The sequence below is a fragment of the Ochotona princeps genome, chromosome 9, assembly GCF_030435755.1.
Source record: "Ochotona princeps isolate mOchPri1 chromosome 9, mOchPri1.hap1, whole genome shotgun sequence".
NCBI classification, from domain to species: Eukaryota; Metazoa; Chordata; class Mammalia; order Lagomorpha; family Ochotonidae; genus Ochotona; species Ochotona princeps.
Window position 1 is genome coordinate 846,739 of NC_080840.1, and position 19,750 is coordinate 866,488.

The 19,750-nt window shown below is 63.2% G+C and overlaps 1 protein-coding gene across 1 annotated transcript; it reads left to right on the plus strand.

The window, feature by feature from the left end:
* The first annotated feature begins 5,772 nt into the window (after positions 1-5,772).
* On the plus strand, positions 5,773-11,274 carry GPR20 (G protein-coupled receptor 20). Its single transcript, XM_004580849.2, has 2 exons — positions 5,773-5,817; positions 9,919-11,274. The coding sequence occupies exon 2, from the start codon at positions 9,948-9,950 to the stop codon at positions 11,019-11,021; it is 1,074 nt and encodes a 357-aa protein (XP_004580906.2). The 5' UTR covers positions 5,773-5,817; positions 9,919-9,947; the 3' UTR covers positions 11,022-11,274.
* The last annotated feature ends 8,476 nt before the right edge of the window (positions 11,275-19,750 follow it).

A 19,750-nucleotide genomic window follows, 5' to 3' on the forward strand; every position in this document is an offset into this window, starting at 1 on the left:
GCTGGCTGTTCCGCTTTCCGTCCAGCTCCCCGCTGATGTGCCTGGAGAGAGCAGAGGCTAGCTCGAGGGCCTGGGCTCCTCTCTCTCAGGAAACACGGACTCAGCTGCCTTCACAGTCAATTCTGACACCCCGCGTTCCTCCGGGGAGCCTTCCTGGGTGCCTCCGGGCAAGCTGGGAGCCGGAGGCCCCCAGGGTCGGTTGGGTGGGGTAGCCAAGTCTCAACTGCACACCCCCTGGGTGGTCCCATGCACTAGATCACAATGACATGCTGCGGTCCCGCCCCGCCGCCCCCTCGCACCTGGGTCCTGTGTGGCCGCAGCCCCAGCGGAAACAGCCAGCGGCAGGCAGGCAGCGCAAACGTCCGTGTCAGCCGGGCTTCCAGAGCCCTGCCTGGCCGGAGATGAGGCGCAGGCCACGCGGGGCTGCAGCCATGTAAATGGGATTTCAACAGGAGGAGGTTTACAAAGGGAAGAATGATTGTCCACACACCAGCTGCGTGAGGCACTCCCCGCGTGCTTTGGGAGTGAGTGAGTGCATGCAGGGGCTTGCGCTGGTGACGGGCACAGCGGACTCAGTGGCCCAGGGCCCCGCTGGCCTTGGCTGAGGCTGGCTCGGTGGCCAGCGGCACACAGCTGGCCTGCTGGAAGCCCTCATCATCTCCTTGTCCCTCCCTCAGGCCCAGTGTCACTGTCGGCAATGTCACCTGGCTGGGACAAGACGGGCAAAGACATGCAGTGTTTGTTTTGGGTAGCAGGCAGCAGTGGGGCCAGGCTTGGGACCTAAATCCCTGGTCCCTCTTCGGGATCCTCTCGCTAAGTGCCCAGGGTGGGAGCGACTGGGCAGTGAACCAGCAGGTGAACACTCTCGCTCTTTCTCACTGTGCTTTTCAAGGAAATTCGTAAGTAAATCTTAGCGACAAACAGGTTTGCGGCCCACAGAGAGCTGTTTCCAGACTAAACGTTCCGTCCTGTCACCTGCAGGCGCACAATGAATGCCGGGTGGCACATGGACCAACCAGCAACCCCCTTCTTCCTGCTGCCAAGCTCCATCCGGGCCACCAGCCCCAGACCTCCTGGAAAGCACCACTGTGTGCCCAGTGCGCCGAAGGGGTACATGGCAGAAGGCCAGAAGCCACCCCAACTGCATAGTCTGGCCTGGCAGCTGAGACTCAAGCAACCCCAGCCCGAGTGCCTGGGTTCAAGCCCCAGCTCCAGCTCCCGGTGGTTGGACTCCAGGCACCCGTGTGGCAAGCCTGGATGGAGGTCCAGGCACCCCTTTCCACTGCAAGCCAGGGAAATGCCTCCCAAATAAAACTAACAATTGTTCTTAAAAAAAAAAAAAAAAGGACAAAGTTTTATTCTCCAGAAATAGAGTGCCCACAGTGGAATCCGGCCTAGGGCAGGAGGCAGACAGGAGGCCTGTCAGGGACCCCTCCCGTCTCTGGGACCCGGCCCCGGGGACAAGCATCCCCCCCAGCAAGCCCCAGTGCCACTCTGCCTTCTGGCTGCTGGTGTGCCTGGCAGCAGCCTGTCCCACACGCAGCACCAGTACCGACTCTATCACATACAAGTTCCAGGGGATTCAAGAGAAGCCCCCTGGACGCAGGCTCCAGGACCCCACACCCACCCCACAGGGCTTTCTAGAGGTCTCTCAGCTGAAGGCAGGGACGATGCTGCGCGCGCCCTCTGCTGGCGAGTGTCTGTAGTGACCGTCAGGTCCGGGGCTTGGGGCCCTGATGGACAGACACGGGCTGGGTGGGCGGGACCCTGGAGTCTCCGATGATTGTGGCACCCTCAGGCAGGACCAGCAGGCTTCAATGTCTAGACCCCGATCCTATTCGCGCCCACCACCACCCCGCCCGCCCCCTGCTCAGCCGCTGACACCCCTGGCCTGGGGGTGGGGAAGGGACTCTCAGTGGGGGCTCCATGGTCCAGTCAAGGCCACCGAGGCTGTGTCCTGTCCTCTGGGTTGCCCCTGTGGGCTTCACACATCTGAGACTTCAAGGCTACCACTGGAAGGCCTGGGGCCTGTGAGTCACAGGCACTCTGGGCTCCCTTCCCCAGGCCAGGAAGTCCCAGGGGACCCCAGGGGGTCGGCCATGCCACCTGGGGGTGTCCTGAGGCTTCAGGTGCACACAGCCACCAGCTGGCCCAGTCACTTCTCCTCCCCAGCTCGGGCGGGAAGGGGTCCTTTTGCAGGTTCCAGCATGGGACGACCCCACCTTACCACCACCTCCTCAGCGGCCGCAGTGTCCCCATGGTGACATCCACTGCCCACCAGGCTCCAGAGAAAGGCCGAGTGGCAAGGTCAGGGCCGTGAGCACAGCGCAGGCAGGGAGCAGGACCAAGGGGCTTGCCTGAGATCATCTGAGCCAGTGGCCGCCAGGCAGGACAGGAGCCAGGTTTCCAGACACTGACAGGCGCCCTTCACTGTGGCAGCCATCCCGACAGCCTGAAATATGCCTTCCCCCAAGCCCCCGCCCTCCCGCCCATCTAAACACCTTCCGGGCCTGGTCTCTGTCCTCCTGACGGGAGTCGTAAGCAGGAAGTGGTCGCTGGGCCCGCAGACAGCCCTGCTGGATTCCAGGCCTGGCAGCACCCCAGGGGAGGCACTAGGGACAGGAATGGGCTGCAGGGCTCATGCCTGCAAGGAAGAGAAAACAGCAGAGGGCCCAGCTGTGCCCGAGGGAGCACTGGGGCACTGGGCACACAGCTGCGATGCTGGGCTCAGGTCGGCAGGGGACAGTGGGAGGCGACCACCACAGGAGGACCCTGAGAGCAGTTCCAGGCACTGAGTGCCCCTGCCCCTGCCCACACCCTCACCCCATCCTGCCCCATAAGCTGGTCAGCCCCAGGGATCATTCTTCGTTGTCTGGGTGAGCAGGCTGAGCCCAGCTCATGGAGCTCTGGCTTCGTCAGGGGCCTCGGTAGCTCTGGCCTCGTCAGGGGCCTCGGTTGCTCTGAGCTCAGTGTTCTCTCCCTCCCAGCAGATCTCGGAGCCCCTGCTGTAGCCAGGGGAACTGGGAACAACCATGAGGGACAGGACAGACCGTGCTGGGCTGCTGCCCGCAGGCTGAGGGCACACTGGGGGGCAGGGGGATGGTGCTGGGCAGGAAATGGCTCCCCATAGGCAGCCAGCTGGAGGAGGGCAGCCACAGGGAGGGTAACTCTGAGCCCAACCCCCGGACAGCCCCATCCCACCCCCATAAGCCCCTACCCTGAGCGTCGATTTTCTCTTCTATAAGATGGAGCACCAGCATCTGACCTGATGTGAGGGAGGAGGAAGCCCGTGGTCCTACCACGTACTGGGGTCCATGGGAGAGCCCCTCTCCATGCAGCCCACCGCCATGCTCCAGAAGAAAGCAGACCCCCAGCAGCACAGGCTGGGCACTGAGCAGTGCTGAGCTTGGCCTGGCTCCTTCCCTACCCCCAGAGCAGCATGCACGCCTGGATCCAGGGAACAGGGGCCTGTGGGCTCTTCCCACCCTGACAGCATGGCCTTGGCACTTCCCGCCTGCTTACAGCCGCTGGGTCCCAGCACCTCCCCGTCCCGCTGGCCAGCGACTTGGCACCAGCCTTCCGGAAAGTGACCACGGCGGCCAACAGCACCCTCCTCCTGTCCCCACTATTCTCCCCTGGGGGCAGGGGGCACTGAGCAAGGGGACAGTTACCCAGCAGCAGGAGCCAGTTTAGCCAGACAGGCCAAGAGCCCAGCAGGCAGCAGGGCAGAGCTTCCCAAGGGAGAGGCTCAGCATGGAGGCCCTGTCTGGCCACAGCCTGGCTGCACCTGCCGTCAGGACTGCCCAAGCTGCCCTCATTGGGATCTGCAACATGTCTGCCACCTGCCCCAGGCGGCCCCATGCCCTCCAGCAAAGCTACCCCCCAACACACAAGCACACACAGCTCAGGCCTTCCCCAGTGATGGGGGTGTCATAAGCTCCTGCAGGAAGGTGGCGGGGGGGTGCAGCAGTGGTGGCCAGGACAGCCGGGCGTGGGCTGCGCACACACAGGCTGGCTGGGCTATTCCAATCCCACGGGGCCATCTCAGGCTGTTTTCTGAAATAGAAAACAGGTCCATAGGCACTGCGGGAGACACAGCCAGCCCTTGACCCAAGTGGAGGGAAGGCATCCCAGGAACTGGCCTGCATTCAGCCACCCAGGCCCGCCCTGCCACCCTGACCCCACCTGCCCCAGATGGAGCCTGCACCCAGGAGAGGTCTCAAACCTAATCCCTCTGCCCTGGCTCCTAACGAAGCAGATTCTGGAAGCTTCCAGAAGGAAGGCAACTCAGGGCTCTGCCGGAAGGTGGGTCCCAGGAGCAGATGGAGCCCCGCCCACCTGGACACCAGCTACAACCTGGCCTGTCCAGGGGTACACCTGCCCTGACCCCACAAGCGCCCACTGTGCAGCCCCCTGGTCTGTAAGTACCAAAGGAGAAGGTGAGCTCACGGAGGCATCCCAGAGAGGGTGGAGGCTGGTTACCCTTTGGACACGGAGACAGCAGCTTGGGTCTGCTGTGGGTGGGCCTTAAGGCCAAGTCCCCACCAGGCCCCTCCCCACCTCCCCACCCTGCCTCCCCACCAGGCCCCTCCCCACCCCTCCCCACCCAGCCTCCCCGCCAGGCCCCTCCACACCCCTCCCCACCCAGCCTCCAGTCATGGGGTGTCCATGCAACTTCCTTCAAAGGACACCCCCTCCTTTCACTCACATAGGCCACATGGTCCCCTTTCCCAGAAGACGGTGAGATGACGGACAGCCGGAACCAGACTGCACAGGCCTGCCCCCACTGCAGATGCGAGGTGCAAGTGCAGGACGGGGTGGATGTGGACCCCACAGCACCCAGGACCCTCTCAGCTCTGCCCCCAGGGCGGTGGGGCTGAGCAGTCCCTCCCCCACCTCCAGTCACTCAGCTGGGCTCCTCAGAGGGCAGGGCAACCCCTCGCCCCCAGCAGAGTCAGCCCCTGGGCCCTCCTCACCTGCAGGATTTGCAAGAGATGTGGCCCTGTGGCCAGAGGAAGGAGTTCCCCGCCCCACTCAAGCTCCTGCTACCTTCAGCCCCAGGGCCAGGCCAACTCAGCAGGGCTCCTGCCTGGTTCAGCACTGGCCTGGGGCTGTCCTCGGCTTCTCTCTCTTCTCAGGGGACATTTGCTGCCCTACCAGCTGGAACCTTCAGTGGCTCTAGATTGCCCACAGCACCAAACCCACCTCTGGGCTGCCAAGACTCGGTGAGCCCCTTGGGGCTCCCCTACCTCTGTTCAGTCCAGGGACCAGCCCTGGGCCACCACCCTCTGCCCTCTCCAGGAAGCCCCCCCCACACACAGCGCCCCTACTCCCTCCTACCGATCTGCACCAGGCGCTGAGAGCCAGCAGCCCTGTCCGGGGACCCCGCACCACCCACCTCGAGCTCCGCTTCCGCCTGCTGGAGCCCTGCCCAGGCGCACCCAGCCCCTGCCCCACGGAGAGGAGGGAAACCGCACCGCACACCCCTAACGCCCCGGTGCGCCCCCAGAGCTCCCTGCCCACTCTTGGACTAAACGGCTGTGGCGTAGCCCCTCCGTGCCTCAGTTTCCCGCTCGGTCTGGGAGGCAGGGTGTGTGGGTCCCCGAATGTGTGTCAGGGCTCTGCCCCTGCTCCTCTGGACCGGCGGAGGGTGGGGAGAGAGCCCGCCCCGCGCCGCCCCGCGCCGCCCCGCCCCGCGCCTGTGCCCAAAAGCAGCCGCGAGTGCCGCCTGACGTCAGCCCGAAGAAGGCGCGGGGCCGGCGGGCGGGCCGAGCGCTCCGGAGCCGGGCGCACTCCGCTCCGGCCGGCGAAGCCGCGGTGAGTTCCCCGCGCCGGTGGCCCGGGCTGCCCGGCCGGCCGCCCGCAGGCTCGGAGCCTGCTCGCCTGCGGCGGCCCAGGCATCTGGACAGGTGGTAGCTGGAGGGCGGGAGGCCAGAGGGGCGCAGGGGCCGTCCCCAGATCCCAGCGAGTGGGCAGGCGAGTACTCAGAGCCAGTGTCACCCATCGTAAAGTTGAGAAAACTGAGGGAGCCACGGGCAGGCAAGATAGGCGCAGGCTGGACGGGGTGGGCCGGTTGGCAGTGCCGAAGGCAGCATGGCTCCAGGTGGGCTTCCCAGGCACTCACACCCATGCCGTGGGCATTCTTCATTTGTTCATTCATTGGTTCAGCTCCTGCCAGCCTGCCAGTGCTGGGCTGGTGGACCCTGGCCAAGGGCCGGGCTGGAGGCTGAGGACTTGGCACAGGACACAGCCTGCTGAGCCCTTCCTGAAGTTGACGGCCAGTGCCCAGCGTGGCCCCCGGCACTGGCACCGCCCAGGCCTGGCCCTCGTCGCTCAGCTGCCCTGTGAGAAGCAACGGGAACAGGGTCCCGAGGGGGGCAGGCGGGTTGGGAACTGGCCCGCGGCCAGGGAGCCTGGCTGGGTAGACATGAAGCAGCTGGGCGGCCTCAGGCCGGACTGGAGCTGACCGAGGCCGAGGCCGGACCTGCCTGCTGTCCCTCCGCATCCGGCTCCTCGGGGACACTCCCTTCTCCCAGGGCTATGTGGCCAGGGTGAGCTGCTGCCCGTCTCTGAGCTTGGCTGTTTGGGGGCAGGCAGTGTCCCTGGCACCACCTGTGGGCATGTGTGTGTCCATTCCACGGGACAGGAGACTTGAGGCTCCCAAAGGCTGGAGGGATCTTTTCTGGCTCATTAATTCGCTGTGCCGCAGCTCGAGGGCCCAGGGAGAGGGGGCGCATAGCAGACAGGGAGGCAAAGAATTCAAAAGCCGTCGGCATGGGGACGGCGACGGATGCACGGCTCATCCCATAGACGGTCACCTTGGCCTCGGAGAGCTGGGGGTGCCACCCTGTGAGGGTGTGGCCTTGGAGTCCCATGGGCACAACGGGGCCACCTGCTCCCTGCCCCAGGTCAGCCCCAACCTGGGCACCTGCAGACGCAGACTTCATCCCAGCGCTGCCGAGTGCCACGTGGTGCGTGGTGCCTGGCTCCTGCCACACACTCGGGACCCCAAGGCAAGGGTGGGCCGCTCTCACAGAGTCTTGACATCGGCCCCACACCAGGCACGTACTAGGTGCTGGGCAGCTGAGAGGCACTCCTGGGATGGCATGCGTACATCTAGGAGGTGCCTGTTCTCCCCACTACCCAGGAGAACCTTAGGGTACTGAGCTTTGCAAAGGCTCTGACAAGTCCTGTGCTAAGGGCCCAGGAAGGCCCAGGCCTCTCCTCACCTGTGGGCAGGCAGGGTGACCACACTGCTGCTGGGCATGTCTGGAGGCAGGGGTGGGGATTCCCACCCCTGCAGCCACTCCGCAGCTTCCCAAAGTCACACAAGACCCAGAACAGAGGCTCTGAGCTTGACAAAACTGCCCCGAGCACTAGACTGCTACCACCCAAGGGTGGTGGTCAGGGGTCCCAGAAAAACGGCACATAACTAGATGGGCTTCCAGGAGGTGAGGTAAGCCTGGCTCAGGTGACAGGACTGTGGGCAGGGAGGGTGGAGCTGGGGGCCAGTGCCAGGATGCAGGAGGGGCCCCTGCTGACTCCTCCATTGACACGGAGCCCTGGAGGGCAGCTCTATGCCCCCCGCTGGAAGCACCTGAGACTGGGCAGGTGGGGCCAGCCCGGGTCAGTGGAGAACGTGCCATTGTTGACCCTGGTACAGCTCCCTGGCCCTGAGAACCGGCACCATGCTGCCAGGACACATCAGCTGCCAACCAGCTCAGACGTGGGGCACCTGCCAGGGAGAGACAGGGAGAGGATGGTCTCCAGCAGACCCAGGCCTGGCCAGGGAAAACTGGACCTGAGGACAGGGTCTCTCCACCCAGCTGTGGGGGCCCACGTGCCCTTAGATGCTAATGAGGACAACAAGGCTCACTGGCCCAGCCAAGGGGAGGAAGTGGCAGAGGGGGACTTGAACCTGGATCTCTGAGACTGTGCTGTCCCATCCAGACCACCCCCTCTCCCACCACCCGAGGGCCAGGTCAGGGGTCAGGGTGTGGCAGGGATCTAGGCTCAGTCTGTCCTCAGGATCAGGTTGACTTGTGTTGGTGAGGTCAGGGTTCAGCACACAGCTAGGATGCAGGTTCAGTATGCCTGCGTGTGACCCCAGATCAGAGCCAGACTCCTGCAGCAGAAAAAGCCCTCTGTCTGTGCTTTGCCAGCCCCTCTACCCTGACCCGGTTGGCCTCCAGACGGTCTGGTTATCCTGTGTGCCCATCCTGATGCTGGAGGCCCCAAAGCCCCTGCCCCGTGAGGACCCCTTCACGGTGCACTGTGCTGCCAGCCCTGGGACTTGGCTGGGCAGACGGCATCCCCCGGGAGCCACTCCCAGAGGAAGCGTTTCATCATGTTTATAGTTTGTCTCCGATGGTGACACTGGGCCCGGCAGACAGCTGGGAACGCTGACAGACGCGCGGCAGGGACTCTACCACGGTCCTTGGCAACCTGTCCTGTGGCCAGCCCCAGCCCAAACTCGGTGGGTGGGAGAGGGGGAACCCACTGGTGACCCTGGAGGACAAACCCCACAACCCTGTCTTTGTTGCCGCAGACCGCCTGTCCCTGGGAGCCCACGGGGCTGGAGAGGGACTCTGCTCCATCTAGCAGACTCACCCATAGGTCCTGCTGTCAGGGGGCTGTGGAACAGAGCTCCCAGGGGATCCTGAGTGAGGACCAAGACCTGGGCCTGCCTGGGGCAGGGGTGGCAGGGCTCCTGGCATAAGCCGGCATGCTGGACACCTCCCAGCAGCCACCAGGGCAGCAGACAGGGGGCTCATGGGGTGGCCTATGGCAGACCCTGAACTCTCACAACCCAAGGAAAGAGGTGGCCTCTGGCAGACCCTGAACTCTCACAACCCAAGGAAAGAGGTGGCCCCTGCCCTGCACACCTGCTCCTTAACTCACATACCCCTGGCCAGGCTGGGCTTCGATCCTGGGACTCCAGGAAGCAGCACTAGGGTCCAGGAATGCAGCAGCCACCAGAGGCCATGCTTCCAATCAGTGGGCGTGGGCCCCTGGAAGGACCCCAGGGGAGCTACAGGATGCCGGAGAGGGGCCACCACGCCCCCAGAGTGCCGCTACTCCCGCCTCGCCCAAAGCCTTTTCCTTTCTCCTAAAAAAGCCAGAAATGTCCTTATTTGGAGGGTCAGCCGGCTGGGGGGTGGCGAGGGTGGGCCTGTTAACCCTTCGTTTATAAACAAAGAATAAATCAGGGCCCAGTTAAACAGCCGTCAGCAGGCACATAAACACGGAGGGGGGGAAGAGGGGGAGGCGGCCCCGGCCTGCCTGCCTGCCCCTGCCCCAGCACTGGGTTTATTTGACTCACACCCGGCCTGTGTGTGGGACCTGGCTCCAGGCTGCTGGCTGCTGGCTCCAGTGGATGTGTGCGAGGCGACAGCGTGAAGGCTGCCTCCACACACCCCACTTCTTCCTCCCAAGACAGCTCTCCCCCACCCTGTGAGGACCTTCATCTGGGACCCTGGTTCAGGGCTGGCCTGGTGAGTGGAGATGGGCAGCCCGGAGGGCCAGGCATGATCTGGGTTGGAACACCCTTTATCAGCCAAGGGAGATGTGTTGGATCTCCAAGCCCTCACAGTAGTCGTCACTGTTAGTCCTCCCACCGGAGGGACAGGATGGGACGGGCTCCAGGACAGGTCCCCGAGAGGTGCAGTGACTCAGCTGAGGACGCACCGTGGCATGGGAGCTAGGTGTCAGAACCGTGGAGCCTTCTCCCCATCCCAGGCTACTCCTGCACCCCTTCCTCCTCTGGCAGGCTGGTCCCCTGCACCTCACTAGCTTTTTGGCAAAAGCCCACACAAGCAGGTGCCAGGGCCTATGGGCAGGCAGATGGGCATTTCTGGCACAGGCGGCCTGGGGCTGTGGAGTGTCGTGCCCCCCCCAACCCTCTCTCCTTGCTTCCAGGCCCCAGGGCTCTCCAGCCGAGGGCCATCATGCCCCCTGCGTCTCCCACGGGGCCCTCGGCAGCGGCCCCCAATGCCACAACAGCAACGTGGGCCAACGGCAGCGCGCCCGAGGTGCCCCTGTTCCACCTGTTCGCCCTGTTGGACGAGGAGCTGCACGCAGACTTCCCCGGGCTGTGGCTGGCGCTGATGGTGGTGCACGGAGCCATCTTCTTGGCGGGGCTGGTGCTCAACGGGCTGGCTCTGTACGTCTTCAGCTGTCGCACCAGGGCGCGGACGCCGTCCGTCACCTACACCATCAACCTGGTGGTGACCGACCTGCTGGTGGGCCTGTCGCTGCCCACGCGCTACGCCATCTTCTACGGCGCCCCAGGCTGCCTGCGCTGCAGCTTCCCGCACGTGCTGAGCTACTTCCTCAACATGCACTGCTCCATCCTCTTCCTCACATGCATCTGCGTGGACCGCTACCTGGCCATCGTGCAGCCCGAGGGCGCTCGCCGCTGGCGCCAGCCGGCCTGCGCCAGGGCCGTGTGCGCCGGCGTGTGGCTGGCGGCGGGCGCCGTGACGCTGACCGTGCTGGGCGTGGCGGCGGGCGGCCGGCCTTGCTGCCGCATCTTCGCGCTCACCGTGCTGGAGTTCCTGCTGCCGCTGGGGATCCTCAGCGTGTTTACCGGCCGCATCGTGTGCGCGCTCTCGCGGCCCGGCCTGCCGCGCCAGGGCCGCCAGCGCCGCGTGCGGGCCATGCAGCTGCTGCTCACCGTGTTGGTCATCTTCCTGGTCTGCTTCACGCCCTTCCACGCCCGCCAGGTCACCGTGGCACTATGGCCCGGCGTGCCACACAGCGCCAGCCTCGTGGTCTACCACGTGGCCGTGACACTCAGCAGTCTCAACAGCTGCCTGGACCCCATCGTCTACTGCTTCGTCACCAGCGGCTTCCAGGCCGCCGTGCGCGGCCTCTTCCGTCAGCCCGGCGCCGAGGGCGAGCTGGGCAGTGGTGACGTGGTCAGCATGTACAAGAGCTCCAAGGGCTCTGGCCACCAGCGCATGCTCAGCGTCGGCCCCCGTGCGCTCCCGCCGGCACTGGCTAACGGACCCAAGCCGTAGTCAGCAGGGGCTCAGCACCTGCCAAGGCTCTTCGTGCTCGACTGGTGATAGCGTCCAAGGCAGTGCACTGTGGCTGACTAGTAATACCTACCACGGATCCCAGATGGGGTGCAGTGGAAGGAGGCCTCGCCTGGGTCATTTTGTCCACAGAGAAAAGGGACAAAAATTCTATAGGGGCTGCAGGAACCAGCACGGGGAGCTGTCCGCGCTGCCTCCAGACTCCTGGAGAAGGAGCGGCGTTGGAGGACACGCACGTAGCACGTTGCCCTTGTGGAGAGGCGGAGCTCGGCTCTACGAGACCCCTCCCCCTAGCACCTGCGGCCTGGTGGACAGCACAGCCAGACGGCTTGGTGCCCACCCCAGGGCAGGTGCACTGGGACCTGGACGCACACTTGAGCCTGCTGGTGGGAGCCGCTGCTTTCCCTTGGCTCCCTTTAGGGGCACACGGGTACCACAGGCAGGCAGTAGCAGCATCAATGTCAAAACCCATCCCCACACACACACAAAGGGGCTTTGTCCTTCCTGGCAAGAACGCTGCCACAGCCCCATGGCAGAGATAGCCCCAGGAGACCCTGCCCACCGCTGGTTCCCTCCACTAAGCTGGCCTCCTGGATTGCCTCCCACTGCCCGAGCTCCTGTGTGGGGACAGAAGCAGCCACCAGGCCCCTGGTCATCACCTCTGATGGGCCCCCCTGTGGCTGGGCGCAGGCTGGGCTGAGTGGACTCGGGGCCCCCTGTGGCACAGGCTGGACACAGACAGAGATGTGAGACTCCTGCCGCTCCACCCACCACCACCACCCAGCATTCAGGGTCCCAAATAGAGGCATGAGTGAGATGCTGAAACCCAGGGTATGGCAGGCTTGTTGACATCATGGTATGACCACTGGGGACACACCAGGCTGACCAATACCCCGTCGAGTCAGCGCCTCTGACCCCCGGACAAGGTGTGGGGATGGGATGAGTGGGCAGGGGACTTCCCAGGGGTGCCTGGGAGGCACAGCCAGCAGGAGGGTGATGGCGGAGCCAGGACTCCTGCCTGGAGTCTCTATACCCCCGCATCCCTGATCCTGGCCACAGACAGGCATGATACTGGGAACCGAGCAATGACTCCCTGCAGAGCCAGGGACAGGGAAATGCCAACCCCCCCAGGGACTCCAACACAAGCCCTCTTTCCTGGGAGTGGGCTCCTGGACAGGTACACAACCTCTTTGGTGGGGGCAGGTGAAGTTCTGCTCAGGTTGCACCCTCCGGAGCCGCTTTGCCCCACCCACTCCTATCTGCTGAAGGCTTTTCCTTCCCAGGCCCTTGGTCCCCCCGCCCTGGCCCAGGCCTCTGCCCCAGCTCTCCAAGATGCCCACCTCCAACTGAGGTGGGCACTGAGTGTCCTGGGCAGGGCACTTTCAGGAGCTGGGGAGGAGCTGCCTGCTTGGTCCCCTGTAAGACCCCCACCCCTCTGCCAGCCCCTCCATCACTGCCGCTCTTCATCTCCATCCTGGTTGCCGCCAGAACTCATCCCGCTGAGTGACTGGCTGCCCTCAGAAGGGTCGTGACTTTCTGCACCCCAGGAAGAAGGGTCTCCAAGGCGGGCAGTGAGACAAGTCCCTTGTCAAGACGTTCCCCCATACAACTGCTTGGGGAGACGAGGTGGGGAGCAGGGCTCAAGGCCCAGGTGGGAGCCTCCCTGCAAGCTGTCCTTGCACCCTGAGCCCTCCACCTCAGTGCCCCCACATGCCACCCCCTCTGTCCTCCACCTCATAGCCAGTGGCTGGGATGGGAGGCTGTCCTGGGTTCCCTCTGCCTGTTCCCTTCCTGAATTCTCCGAAAGCCCTGGTGACTGAGCTGAGGAAGGTATTAATGGCCGTGTAAACAGCCTTCTGTATGGGAAGCCCCATTAAAGCCACTTGCTGCCGCCACGCCCCCTCATCTGGGCTCCCAGGCTGGTGGGCGCGGCTGGCCTGGAGGCGCCAAGTACCCTGTCTATTCCCAGGCTCTGTACACGGTATGGGGGGGCAGTCCTGGTGTGGGAGGACCCCCAAGCCAGGCCACCTGCAGGGAGAGCGGGTGGGGCCCCTCACTCTGCCTCTGGCACCTCGGCTGGAGGAGGCGGATAAACACTAGGGTTTGTTTGGATGAAACTCCATTAATAGCAGGAAGTGTCTCCTTGGGCGCGAGCCGCTTCCTCCACGCCTGGGGCCCAGGTGGGGCTAGACTGAACTGCACGCCACACCCCTGGGACCCCTGCCCCTCCTTCTGCCCAGACCACGGTTTAGGGTACCTCCCCCAGGGCTCTGCCTCCCCTGCCCCAGCACCCCTGGCGGGTCCCTGATCACCAGCACCCACTGACCCCAATTCACAGAGGAGAAAATGGAGACTGCAGCTGGAATGCCCCATCAGACCTGCCAGACCTGGGGTCAAGGCCACCCCTCCCCACCTGGAGCCCAGCAGGAGCTCCAGAAAGGTTGTGGCAGGGAGAGGGGACTGGGGGAGGGGACTGGGAGGCCCTGGGAGGCCCTTCAGGCATCACACACTCCTGACCCCAGCCCCAAGCACCCCAGCACCATCCTCTCCCGTGGTCTCCCATTTGCAGGAGACCACCTGTCCCTTGCACACCCCCAGGGTCTCCCAGCCATCACCACCACATCCAGGGCCCCAGCACAGCCTATCCAGCCTCTGCTCCTGCTGGGGCCACCTTGGCCTGTCCACTGCCCATCCCACCCTCTGCCCAGCGTACCTGCGCAGTCAGGATCGAAGTCCACCCAGGCCCCCCAAGGGAGAAGTGTCCCGTGATGCCCTGCGCCCTCTGCTCCCAGGCGAGGGTCCCACAGCCCCCAGTCACTCCCAGCCCAGGGAGGCGTGGCCCGTGTACCACAGATCACAGCTCCACCAACACCTGATCCCGTGCCTGGCCTCCGGTCTCCAAACAAGGACTGCCCTGAGACCTGGCCTGAGGGCCATCAGTGAGGCTGTGCCGCCTGGCAAGCAATGGGCAGGCCGTTAGGGTGTTGGGGAGACTCCAGTGGGCTGTGCGCACCAGCAGGTGCCAAGGGTCTGGTGTGTGAGTCTGTGTGCACATTTATGTGAATCTGTAAGTCTGTGTGATGTATTGTGTACATGCAGGGGGACCGTGTGGCTGTGTATTCGCGTGTGTGTCCATGAGTCTGTGTGCAATGTCTGTGTGTGTCTTCCCATGGTACTCAGCACTCAGTCCTTGGTGAGTAAGCCGAGCTCCCGCCCTAGGAAGCTCCATGCCCTGGTACATTTATTGTCTCCTCCTGCTCTGTGCCATGTGTTAGTGGAGGCTTCTGTCCCAAAACAAGGCAGCCCGGGCACCACAAGGTGGAGACCCCGCTCTTGCTGAGTCCTTGGGCCTTCCCTGGGACCTGCACACATGTGGGGGTGGAGCTGAGGGGGCACGCTCTGGCACAAGGCCGATCAGGAGTCATCCTCCCAGGCTCTGACTTGGCCCTGCCTCCTGCCGCTGCTGGGACCTGAGCCACCAGGTGGCAATGCTGAGCTGGGAGAAGCGGCCAAGCAGTCTGTCCACTGTGTGTAGGGGGTGGCTTGGCCCCAGTGTTGGTGAGCCAGCAGGACTTCCTGGGGAGCAGGGTGGTACGGGAGAGGGAGATGGGGGTTCTGGAACACAGTCTCCACCACCCAGGACCCTGTGTCCGCACCTGCCAGGAGGGGAGTTGGACATGCCAGGGTCTGCATGGGGGCCTGGTAGACAAACACAGCCCAGAGAGGCCGGAGGCCTGTCCCAAGCCATACAGCCCAGCAGTGGGACCCAATGTGTGGGCTGGGACAGCAGCACTCCCCAGGTGGCACAGGCATTGCCAACCATAGAGTGCTGGCACCTGTCCCCAGCCGCATCTGTGGGAAGGGCTTCCCGCCAGGCTGGGTGGGAGTGTGTACCAAGGCACAGCTCCTAAGTCCGTCTCCTGCCAGAGCCCCAGGACAGGTGCAGGCAGGTGCGCCAGGCTCCGAGAGGAGAGGCTGGCGACAGGACCTCAGGCAGCTTCCCGCACACACGAGACAATGGCGGAGGCTGCGGAAGTGCCCCAGCAGCACCAGCTTGGGTCCCAACTGGGTTTTCCACGTTGTTTGGAGGCCAGGTTATTTTTGTCCATCCGGCTGTTTCCAGGCCTGGGGCCTATCCGTTCCCACATGGGTGGCCCTGGCCAGCCTGGTCACGCTTCCCAGGCCTAAATACTTCCTCCTCCCCCAGCTTCAGTCCCCCTCCTGCCAGCATCTCTGAGGTGGGCACAGAGGCAGGCTCAGCAGAGGCTCTGTGGATGGCACCAGTCTGAGTGAAGGACACCCTTCAGTTGCAACTTCTTGGTTTCCTGGTGTGTAAAGATCCACAGAGCCAAAAGCAGGTGCCTCAGAATGGCGGGTTTTGCTGGCTCAGGAAGGGACTCCCCAGTCTAGCCCCAGAGAGCCCACTACTCCATCAGGCCTGCCTGCTCCCGCCCCAGCCCTGCCAGCCCCTCTCACGGGGGGGCTCCCCCTGGCCTGGGCATCACCAAGCTGGCTTAGAGGAGCCCAAATGTGTACCCTGGGATGAGGTTTCCTCCGAGACATGGACGTGAGATGCCGCTTACAGGGGGCAAAGAGATGGGGGGCTGAGCGTCAAGTGCCCAGTGGCCCAGGGTTCCTCCTAGAGCCGGTGAGACTGTTCTAGAACAAGATGCCAGTGAATGGCAGTGTGTCAGTCCCTTTAAATGGCCAGTGTCTGGGGATGTGGGTTTCGCCTCCCTAATGTTTTTTAAAAGCTCTATTTTAAAATGTCCCGATGTGGGAGCCAGGAAGGACAACTCCCCAAGCAGTGGCCCTGAGCATTCAGCAGAAAGGCTGCCCGTGTTGCTCCTGGCATCGCCGCATGCCAGGAGGAGGCAGCCCGAGTCACACTGGGAAAAGTCGCAGAATAACGGGGTCCCTCGTCCAGCGAGTGGAGCTCCAACACAGGTGCTTGCTCTTATGAGGATTTATTGAAGGACAAACTAATTACATAACATAACAAAACAAGAAATCCAAGTATAATACAGAAGGGCAGTAACTACAGCATATTTACAGGCTTCCTCTTCTACTACTACTACTACTCTACCACTACTCCTCTTTGTTCTCTCTCAAACTTAGGTTAAAACCCTATCAACAGCCAATCCCAACAGGGCTGCTTGGCCACGCATCAAACACACCAATCACAGCCTTGATCACACACACACACACACCAATCACAACTCTGATCACGCGCACACCATGCAGACTGCATGAGACCTTGAACCAATCCTCTACAACTTCCTAAAACTTGTTTACTGCCTTTGTGCCGTGAGAAGACAATAACAAGCGCCATCTTGGGGCAAAGTCCCGCTCTCCACAGCAGAAGGGCCTGGCTGGGCCAGGACTGGCCAGCAGCACCCTCCATGTCCACCCAGCCCCAGGGCCCTGCACCTTACACAGACTCAGGGCGCTAGGATTGCCTCCGGCTAGGCCTCAAGTATCGGGCCAGGGTGGGGGGTGGGGATTAAACCTGATAGTCCCCTACTCTCTGGGTATCCCCAGCCGGCCACAGCCCATGGGCCTGCCCACCCCCCAGGTGTGCCTGCCCGTGGCCACACAGGAAGAGCAGTGACCAATCTTTGGACATACACAGTGAGCGGGGGTCCAAACCGGAGTTATTCCTCGCCCAGCGTCCCCCACTAGCGGTACCCCTGGCTGGTCCCTTGCTGCCAAGCCGGCCAGGAAGCCACTGCCTCTCCCAGTCTGGGCAGGGTCCATCACTCCCTGCCCCCTCTTCCTTCTTACAGTCTTGCTCTGCTCCTGGGTGTGGCTCCATGGGGACTGGCACCCTGGAGCAGCCCCCCAGGGTGTGGAACAGGGGCCCCAGAGACCTGTCCCTGGCTCCCACCCCACCCCTCCTCCACCCTGGCCTTGTCCAGTGCCCCTTGTCCTTCCCAACTTGGCCGTGCCAGCCACTCAAATAAATTTGTGTTCCCATCACCGCTGACTCACAGATGAGCTCTCCGGGGCCTGCCAATGGCTGACCGCACCAGCCTCACTGCCAGCATCCAGCCTCGGGGTCGGTCCCTCCCTCTGGGGGCAAGGTCTCCAGTCAGGGACCCCAGGGCCAGCTGCCACGGTGTGCATTCTAACAGCTGCCTGGAAGGACTGCTGCCCCCTGCACGGGGCTCCAGGCTGCCTGCCTCTGCCCGCTGCCCTGCTGGGTACTGCAGTGCCCATGCTGAGCACATCCACCAGGTGGGGCCACCCTCGCCAGCTGAGCGCGGGGGGAGCGTCCAGCATGCCAGGTGAGTGGACTTGGTAAAACTAGCACGGCCCGACTGCCACAGGCCTTGTGCTGCTTCCCTGCGCTGTTGGTGTGGGTTCATATTTTCACTCTGCACGGACATGCCACGCTCCCTGAGCCCCAGTGGGAGTGGTGTGGGGTGGCAGTCTCCCCACCCCTGTGCTGACAGTGGCCACCCCTGCCAGGCCCTTTTACTCCACCTAGGGAGGAAATGGGCTCTGTGTGCCCACAGCCACGGTCCCAGGGCTGTGTGGGAGGTGGGGGGTGCTGGCTGACAGACACCCTGACACCCCGAGAGCATGCCTGGCCCTGCTTATTCCTGGGCGGGGACTCCAGTGCCTGCTGCCCACCCAGCTGCCAGGCCTGTCCCACATGGGGGCACCACATCAATACTCAGGCAGGCCCGGTTAGGAGGCTCCAGTATTGTCCTTGGTTTGGAAGGCCTCCACGGATGGAGGCCTGGGCCAAGGCTAGAGGGAGGAACTGGTGATGGGAGTCATGGCTCCTTCTGCTATGGGATGCGGCAGGGGCTGGGCACTCGCCCAGAGGCCGCTTGTTCCTTGCAGGCCGAGACAGTGGCCTGAAGCATGCGTGTCGGCTTGGTCCTGTGGCGGGGACTCGGGCTAGGATACACCTCTCCCAGTCTGCTCCCCAGGCCTGCTCAGCTCACGTCTCACTTATGCCCTGGGTCCTTGCACCTGCTGGCTCTGCTGCTCACACGGCGTTCCCCGGCAAGCTCCTCCTCATCCTCCCGCAGCTTGGCCAACATCTTGTCTGGATGTTTGCCTAACACTGAACCTCTCCAAGTCAAGGAGACATTTGTGTCCCCAACTACCAGAGCATCCTGTCCCAGCATCCATAGCCACGGCCCTGCTGGGGTGGAGGGGGAGGGAGGGAGCCGGGCTCACATCCATCGTCCCCAGTGCACAGACAGCTCCTGGATGTCTCCTTCCCTCACCCCTGCTCCTGGGTGCCTCCTTCCCTCACCCCTGCATCTGCCCCAGGGCCTCCACAGAAGGGTCACTCCCTCACTAAGTGCAGGACACAGTCTCCTGAAGCCATTGAAGAGGAAACAGAGACACAAGCAGACCTGCTGCAGCTGTGGACAGACGGGACCCTCCCCCAGCCATACCCCCCAGAGGCCAGCAGGCACACCTGCAGGCCCCTAATTGCCCCAGCGTCTGGCCATCCCCAGCCTCCAAGGGACTGGGAGTGAGCCGGGTTAGGCTGCAGGTCATGCTGGGTCAGGGTCAGCTCAGGTCCCCAGCAGAATGGCTGACAGAGAAGAATGGCTCAGGTTTGAGTAGGAAGTTGTGTCATCAGCTGTGTTGGGAGCCTTGCCAGCAGGCAGCTGAAAACAGAGTGAGGACAACACCCCAAGTGTGATTGATGCTGTATAACCAGGCCCAGGCACGGCGCACCTGTGGGACGATGCTCTGACTGCTGAGCCAACGCATTGGCTGTAGGTGCCTGAGTGGGACGCTCAGCTGCACAGGGTACTGAGCTGGTGGCTTACTGAGTGTGACCCTGCTCACACTCTGACCCTGAGCCTGCTCACACTCTGAGCCTGCTCACACTCTGAGCCCTGGCTAGATCACACACTGCACCCAATCTCGCCCACATAGATGCCACAGCTGAATCCCCTGGCCCAGGCCAGGCCTGCAGATCCCAGGGGGTCCTTGGGGTTCCCCACCTTGAGACCTGGGCATGTGTGTTCTCTGCTGAGCCTGCATGGGGAGGAGAGCTGCCTGGACCTGTCCCCACCCCAGCACTGGGTGGAAGGCTGGCAGGACAGACCCACAGTGGAGGGAGGCAGTTTCCCAGGAGTGCTTGCTATGTACCTGCTGCGGAGGCAGGGCTCCAGCTGGGATGCCTGCAGGCGCGATTCTGAGCATGAGAAGAAACAAAGGTGGGGGGCATGGAGAGTCCCATGACAGACCGTTCACCTGGAGCAAGTCGGGAGTACAAGCCGGGTGGAAACCCCCAAAACAACCCCCACCAACAGTGAAAGCTCCCACCAAGGCGAGCCCTCCCTTCACGCCCTCCAAGGCGAGCCCTCCCTGCATGCCCACCAGAGGCACAGAGCGTGACTCCGGGGTCGGGCCTGATGGAATATCTCCGGGGTGAGGTTAGAGGCAGTCTTATCACTGCCCTTTGTATGAAATAGCAGAACGTCATGGCAACAGGTGCATGATGGGAGTGAGTGGGGTCTCCCACTGTAACATTTTCTTTCTAATAATCAATTCGTTTTATTTTTGATGTTTACATAGTTGAGAAGGACGCGTGCCGATGTGGACCACTGATTAGGGTGGGGAGGGTCGAGGAAGGGGGGAAGGAGGTGAGGCAGCTGCCTCCAATCTCCTTTTTTCTCCCTGAATCTGAGGAAGGCAGGGAGGGAAGGGGAGAGGGCCATTCCCAGCAGCCC